Here is an 8,449-nt window from a genome sequence, read left to right on the forward strand (position 1 = left end):
CATTTTTGTTTTTTTTGCTACAGAAAATGGTGCTGCGTATTTTTAATAAAATTTTACATCTGTACAGCCTTTATCTTATACCAACATGTTTGTGGCATTAGAGGCCAAAAACTCCTCCAGGAGCACCTGAGGAGAAGCTCTGATGTTTTCTCCATCACCTGCCCCAGCCTCTCTCTACCTATCTACACTTGCACTGGTACTCTCCGTCTTCACCTCCCTCTCCCTGAGCAGGTGGCGGATGGAGGAGTTCTGCGTGGACAAGGTGCTGGACAGGAGCGGCATCAGGCTCCGGAAGCCCTCCCTCAGCTCCTCCACATGCTTCTCAAGGCTGTGGATGTGTGTGTCCAGCTCCCCCCTGCAGCCCTGCACCTCCGATAGCACATCATACATCAGGTTCTGCATCTGCATTGGGGTTGATATCCACAGTGGTGTTTAAGTTCAAGTAGAGAAGAGAAAGAAAAGGCATATTAGATGCTACTTTGTTGAGGTTTTGACCAGATGTGATATAAAAATGTTGCCTTCACTTGCCTCTCTCACCTTGCAGAGGTCCACAAGTGTGTTCCCTTGGTCTGCAAGGATCCTCTTCTCCATCTTCACTCGCCGCAGCCTGGGGACAAAATAATTAAACTGTATGTGCTACAGAAGGTTAGTTTGAGTTTAAGAGACTCTGGTAGCAAGTAATTTCAATAAAAACAGTTCACAGTGACTGTTAAGCACTGCACTGCAATTTCCCAGCGTGGGATAAATAAAGTATATCTATCTAAGCGTTGTATTGCTCTGGGAAACTCTGGTCGCTACTTATCATCCTGGATTTTCTGGTTATTGTCATCCCTGAATGATGACAAAGCCCATCTGATGTCATTGCAACTTGCTTGGAGGTAGCCTGGTGCGCTTAGACCCAACTCTGACATAGCCACCATAAGCTGCTGGTCATACCACACAGCGTGTCCCAAATCCAATTCTAAGCAGGTTTTTAGTATTCACACTGGAAAAGTGACAAAATAAAATACAATCCCACCATTCAGTATGCAGACTAAATATGGTTGATTTTTCATACTACAGTACTGCATGGGGAGATAAACTTGAATTGGGTGAACTGGCCCTTTAAAAGGCTCTGGTCATTAATTGATTTCATGAATTTATGATCCTAGTTTTAGATTAAAAGCCATTATTTTGAAATACATACATTTAGTCATTTCCTGTTGAAAATGGGTATTACTGCTGGTGATAATGTCTTGACAGATCACTCAAATCCATGAATGAACATTTTCACATACACACTGCATAAGGTAAGCACCAGTGATACACTGTTTTCCAGAATGTAAAATGAATCCCATTTGATGTGAATATAAACATACTGATGTTAGGCATTGATTGACAAACAAGTTATGGTTATTACAGCATGAACATATAGCAAAGAAAGTGAAAAGGCTGGTCGTCTTTGTACTGTGACTTTATCTGAGGGTTAAGTGTCTTACTGGTGGATGGCCAGAAGAAGCTTCCGCTGGTGCATGCGGACTCTGGTGTGGTCTCTTTCTCTTGACAGCTTAGTGTGTTTGTAGATAAGCCAAGTCTCTCTCAGCACATTTGCTGCGGCAATTTTTATCTAGTGAAAGGATGAAGAGAATCACTCAGGAGAGTTATTTTACATTTATGCACATAACCAAAAAGCACTGTTATTTACTGCACATGCTAAATAACACCCATATAAAATATTGAACCCAGTCTACTGCAGTTATTTTGCCTCACACTCAACTTTCAAACCTGTTTTTTCCAAAAGCAAGTGAAGGGAATTTGCCTGTGGGATGAGATAATTCTGCTATTTCCCAATGAAAATTCTCTGGTTTTAGGCTTTTGATAAGTCAATATCTTACAACAGAACAAAGTTATGCTGATCAATGCAGTATGAAAAATACAAGACACGCTGCGGGATATTCTGTAAACAATTTGTATTGATTTGTATTGAAGCAAACTTATTTCACCTAACATGTAGCTTTTTAATTGCTCTGTGGATATTCTGATGTCAGTCCTCAATAAAAGCCAAAAAAGAGATTTTTTTTACAGTGCACACAAAGATCTACTTATTGTTTAGTAAAATTAGTTGATACATGGTATCTGATGTGAGATACGCACACTGTAGGTGTGGTGTTGTGGTGTAAAATACCACACAAACAAAATCAGTGCAGAATCTCTCTTACTTTCCAGCCTATTTAATTAACCTCAATATGAAAAATAAAATAAAGCCACACTGAGGGAGACATGGCTATTTACCCTCTTGGTGATGTGGGAGTCCATCATGAAGTTGTGAACATGTTTCTCTGCTCTGGTCAACTCCAGCTTCCTGGCGACCACCGCCACCACCAGGACCGTGCAGCCTGCCCCCTGTGAGAGTCACAATCAGGCATTTTCACAGTGAGAATGTGAACTAATTTGACGACAGAGGAAATGATGAACCCTCTGTCTCACCATTATCCCAGTGAGGAGGCAGATGCTACGACCACAGTAAGTGTGAGGGACCACGTCTCCGTAACCGATGGACAAGAAGGTGACAGAGACCATCCACAGGGCCTCCATGTAGTTGCTGCTCAGGTCCCTGTAGTTGTGGTGTCTGTAGGAATAAAAAGGACTCATGTTTTCTCTCTGACATTGTGTTAGAGAAGTACACCTGGCAGTCAAAATAACGTAATATTGATGTCATTTTTGTTGATCATAATATTTTCACGTAGCCCATATTTTGTCTTTTTCTAGCCTGAAAAATGACTTTCTGCACAATACTGACAACCTCTTTCCTTACCCGCTCCTAGTTTACGTTGCATTTTGCATAACAAAGCACCAACATTCACCCAAGTCAAGATTAGGTGATATTTGATCTTGTCAGTGTCATCCACCTGGTGCAGATACAGTACAGCAGAGTGATAATTTGATTTGTTTCTGCAGTAGAATACTGTTTATCTGCCATTTGCCTCGCTGATAATTAAATAATATATATACAGGCCTTGAGCACACTACTATAGATTCAGCAGTGGGCCAATATACCATCACATACCTCTCGCAAACATGTAAGCCCCACGCTGCCACAATCCACAGAGAGACGCTGAAGATCATCAGCACAGTCCCTGGGTAGGTGGTCATTAGTGTTTTCCCAACAAACCGGGTGTTGAAGTGTATCTGGAGATCACAAATAAGATGCATTTACGTCAGAATTTTGACAGTTGATGTATACTTAGCCAGACTATTTAGGATAGCACCTGTCAGATTATGATTATATAATGCAGAGGAGATGAGGGAAAAGAAAACTTGTTCTCAATCTGGCTTGATACATGGATAGTGGGTTTGGCATTGCGGAGGGGAAACAAAGGTCATTTTCGTCACTCTTAAATAGCATTTATAAGGGAAGGGATTAGCCGGGTGGATATTATCGACTGCGGAAAACAGAGCAGACAAGCAAAGGAGAGCTAGCGAGGGACATAATCAGCATGTGAAACCACTGGGATTCATGGGAGCGAAACTGTGATAGTCACACCTCAAGATTCACACCTCTACAGACCTCTCGGCCCACCTAGACATAAGACATAAACAGATGTGCATGAAATGTTCATAGAGGAAGCTCAGCCCAAATCACTGTCCAAAATATATAGACTTTGATATCCCATGAATCATGTCCCTTAAAAGGTTGCGGCCCACTGCTAGTTTTAAAAATCATATCAAAATTGACAGAGCAAAGGCTCACGTTTCATTCAAGTTTCAAGTTTCTTCATTTAATTTAAAAGTGTCATGATCTCATCACAGTACTATCCAAGCCAGTTAAGCCCAAAGCCAGATTCTGAAGGGAACCCACAGGTGACCTCCCACCTTGTTGAGCGCTCCGATGCTGCGTGAGGCGGTGTCAGTGAAGAGGCGGCTGTGCAGCATCATGGCCCGGCCCAGCAGGTAGAGCCTAAGGAACATGGGCAGAGCCAGGACGATCTCCAACTCCGTCTCTGACAGCGACAGGCGAGCCGTGGTGTGCAGGAAGGTCTGCTCGAAGTACGCCAGCAGACCCACCGGGTAGGGGTGAATGGCCACCGCTGCCAGCTCCAGGGCCACCAGAGCCACACGGTCGGTTGTCATGGCAATCCGCCAATCCTCTGCGCCAATGTCGTGAACGTAGAGCTACCGGAGAGGCGGGAAGATCGTAATACAGTGACAATTAGCATCTAACCTGGAGATAAAGGATGATTAATTGGGAACTCCACCAATTTTACACATGATATTCTGTTTACTAGCGATTGCGTGTGTGAAAAAAAGTTGTATTAAGCTTTTTGTGGCAACAGTTGTGGCAAGTTTGGTAAATTGCCAAGTGGCTTTACTTGTCAGCGTCGGTTGGGGCTGAAGACTACCGTATAAGTTTAAGAAAGAAAGGAACAATAAAGAAAGGAACAAATAAATAAAGAGAAGTCTGGGGTCGTGGAGTTAGAAAGAAGTGGGCTTACCAGACAATGTAGCGCCCCTCAGCTCTGCTTGAAGCTAGCCTCCATAGAACATTAGCCGCTACTAGCATGCACCAGTTGAACTCCGACCAAACAGTCGGCGGGGGCGAGTTGCATTGTGGGTAATTTAGGCGAAATGTTTTGACAAGGTCATTGGACTGCAGTGCTAAATCGGGGAGCACTTTTCAAGGGCCAAAAAGATTTTTTAAAAACGTGTTTCTCTTTGGCAGAATTTTTAAAATGATTTTTATTTCATTTTTTCAGACTCACCTTTAATTTATTGATTTTTCTTTGTAATAATAAAAAAAAGAAACAGACTCAGATGGAAAAAAAATACATGCCAAAAAGGAATCATTGTTATGTTATAGAAACTTAAGTTCCTTTCATCTGGACCATTTTCAGTTCAACATGGAGTGACTTTTGAAAAAAAAAAAATAGGTGATTCCCTCATTGTAAATAGGGATGTGACACGACAAGATAATTATACTCTGCTTTTTGCCACAGATTTTCAGAGAAACCTCTAAATTTGATAGAAATTCCCTGGAAGGGAGCCCAAAACAAAAACACGATTGTGTAATTGTGAACAGGCAAGTTACCTGCACCTCACAGCAGTGGTACGCTATGATGAGGCCGAGAAGGATGATCGTTGACAAGCTGATGATGGACTTGAGTGTGAGGGAGTAGATGGAGCTCTGTGGGACACACACACACACACACACACACACACACACACAAACAGAGAGAGAGAGAGAGAGAGATAAACACCCACAAACATGACATCATTGTCAGCTGATGGCTGCCTGCCATTACAAAGCTCACTCTATGAAATGGCATCAGTGACCCTCTATAACCTCATAATCTTACATACATTTAGATAATCCATTTGCTTGATATAATGAACATGATCTTATGGCCGTACTGTGCATTTTCCTGCAGTTGATGGAGATCAATTCTCTTACTGAACAGAATTTCCAAAAAGGCCCAGTTATAAAGATTGTGGGAAAATAGGAAGTAAAATAAAGCATCTGTGGTGGACAGTTAACATGAATTATTTTTTCTGAGACCTTTACTGAATATGAAAGAAAATGAAAAATGAAGTGATAGTGCTATGCTATTCCTCAAAATGTGATTTCTCAGGAAGTAAGGATTTGAAAAAACTAGTGATGGGCTCTTTTCATAGTAGGCTTGAGCAGTGTGATGTCTTTCCATTAAAAATCTTTTCCAGCCCATAATTCTATTCACATTTCTCAAAGGATTTCTCACGGTCTCAGTCTGGTTTTTCTCTCTTTCATACCTTACTGTAGACGCTCCAGGAGAGCTCTGTCTCCATCACCATCATCACCACCCCGAATATCCCCACCGCCAGTGCGCAGTCGTTCAGCCGCTGCCTCCTCAGAAACAGAGCCCTTCTGTGCACCAGCCTCCAGCCGATGTTGTGGGTCTTCCAGTACGTGTCATCCTTGGCGTCTACCTTGTTTTTTGGGCTGGGCTGGGGATTGGGACTGGGGCTCAAACCAGGATGTTCGGCTCCTGGCAGCAGGCCTTTGCCCTCAGACATGTCCTGGCAATACTGGGACATCTCATTGCGTGGCTGGAGGTCGTCATCTTTGCTGGTGATGATGATCTCCGGGAGACTCTGGCGGTCATGCATCTCTAAAGAAACGTTGCCTGACTTGCGGCGCCCTCTGCCCTCCACATCCTTGATGTCTAAGTGTGACCTGCAGGGGCCTTTAAAGGGTGACCCACATGGAGATGCGGGGACGTCAGTGAAAGAGGTGACTTTCTCCTGTCTGTGAACTCCTGCATTTCTGGCTTTGCACTGGCGATTATGCTCCTTGTGTGCTTGATTCTGTCTACTCCCCCCTGACCTTTTATCACATTTCTTCTCTTTGCCTTTGTCTCCCCTCCTGTTGGAGCGAGGTGAAGGTGTGACATAAAGGTGGCCGTTGTATAAAGGTGTGGTGGCCATGGCCTGGGTCCTGTCCAGCCACACGGGTGGATCTGCTGGTGTTTGGATGTTTTGGTGTATCCCACAATGTGGAGAGCAGACCTGAGGCGGAGGGGCCGTCCTCGGTGGGAGGAGGGGGCGCTGGTCCTCCACCTCGTCTCCATCCATCACAGAGTTCAAGTTCATAGACGGGGAGTGCTCCATGGTGACACCTATGAAAGGTGGTGATTCACTGAATCTTTTTAAGAGGTTTGGACATAGAAGGCGACAGAGAGACAGAGGACAGTATTAGACATTTGAACAGCACTGGGACAGGAAGCTACAGCAACAGGAAATCAGCTGACTACAGAAAAAGTAGTTGACATTTTAGTAACTAGAGAGGATTTCCGAAATTTTTCCTCATTGTTTAGTTCGCTCATGCTCATTTTTATTCTGAAATATATTCTTTTGTATTTGTCTGTCAATTTAAAAACGATGGAAAAATGTAAAGAGCAAAAACGATCTCTTACAGTAATTCGACCTATTGCAAATGTTTGTTTTAATATACAGTAATCAAGATTTAATCACAAACTTCACTGGATGGAAGCTCAAAATGATGAAATCTTTTCTCTGTGGGCCTTTTTCCACACAGCTCTTTTCATTCTTACCTTTTCAGTCAGCTTTTCCAGCCTCCAAGGAACAAAAAAAGACCTTAGCTCTATTGCGACTGCTTTATCTGGTAATTTCCCCGGGTGTTTTAGAATTCAGTCTTCTTACAGTCCTGAAGGTCACATCTGTCTGAATCACAAAGAGATCATCCGGATAAAATCCTGCTGCAAGTTGGACTCAAACACACCCGTTTCACTGAGAAGACATTGAAATTTAAACAGTAAAAGTTAATCAAGCTGCAATAAAGATGAGCTCCGGTGTGATCAGATCAAAATATTCCAAACGTCCCTGCTCCGCATGTATAAACTTTCCAGCAATCCATTAGCAGCTTCAGCATCACGGAGCCCCTCCCATAGATCCAAGCAGAGGTTATGAACTTATCATGCATATGACGACATCCAAGGTAAATACCCGCGGATATCCATTACATTTTCAGGCATTTATTCCCTTGTTTGGCTGTGTTTCCTGCTTTACGACCGTCCACCATCAGGTCATCTTCCTTAAAGCTGGAGGGGCTTAATGACAGCAAAGACTCTAAGTTGCAGATGTTGCATGGAGCAAAGGCAAAGAATGAGTCATCTGTCAGAGTTTTGTTGCCAGGATTGGCAGATTTCTTCCTCCTTATGTGTGTGTGTGTGTGTGTAGGGGGGCATCTGCTTATACATTGGTGCTCATGCTGTCAAAAACCAGCCTGAAATGACTCTTACAGTCTGATCAGAAATGCTATTATATCACTTTTCATTTTTAATTTCATCAGTCGGTGTCATTACTGTCATGGGAGAATTCAAAACTGGTTTAACAAACTTCTTTTTTTTTTAAATAAATCTAATCTTCAAAAGAGAATAATGGTCCTCAATATCAATTCAGCAGATTAGTTTTACAGATTAATCAAGTGAGACAGAGAGTTGATACTTATGAGCTTATGAAATATCAAATATGTCACCCCTTAACCGAACAATATGCACTGAGCGGAGTGGAGTATTAAGCATTAAAGTCATGACAATGACATTCAGCATCATTTATTTATCTAAATCCTTGTGACAGATGGGTCGACAGATAATAGACCTCCCTCCAAATGGAAAGACCTAAGGAGTAAAGGGGTGGGCGGGCCGCATCCGGATGGTAGTGGGATAAAGACAGGCATTATCTAATCTGAAGACAACATGTATTTAAAGATACATAGAGGGAGAAGGAGAGTTGTGACTGGTCACAGGTGGGGGAGCAAAAACATGGTGGCGGTCTGATCAGATTCTTACTTCCTTTGACGTCCCTCCAGATGTAAAACAGCTTCTCTATTCTTCTCTGAGATTTAGCCAGATGCTGCTGTCTGGATTTTTTGTTTGTTTTGTTTTGATATTCTGCAGGCAGGGAGCTCCTTACTGTC

General features: G+C 42.8%; 1 protein-coding gene across 1 annotated transcript; it reads right to left on the reverse strand.

The window, feature by feature from the left end:
- Window positions 1–174: 174 nt before the first annotated feature.
- On the reverse strand, window positions 175–6,621 carry LOC121619581 (small conductance calcium-activated potassium channel protein 1-like). The gene is made up of 9 exons (XM_041955392.1): window positions 5,764–6,621; window positions 5,066–5,161; window positions 3,853–4,152; window positions 3,047–3,168; window positions 2,467–2,608; window positions 2,272–2,382; window positions 1,479–1,606; window positions 529–607; window positions 175–402 (listed from the first exon to the last, which is right to left on the reverse strand). The coding sequence occupies exons 1-9, from the start codon at window positions 6,619–6,621 to the stop codon at window positions 175–177; spliced, it is 2,064 nt and encodes a 687-aa protein (XP_041811326.1).
- Window positions 6,622–8,449: the final 1,828 nt, after the last annotated feature.

This window comes from Chelmon rostratus, chromosome 16 (assembly GCF_017976325.1).
Source record: "Chelmon rostratus isolate fCheRos1 chromosome 16, fCheRos1.pri, whole genome shotgun sequence".
Classification (NCBI taxonomy): Eukaryota; Metazoa; Chordata; class Actinopteri; order Chaetodontiformes; family Chaetodontidae; genus Chelmon; species Chelmon rostratus.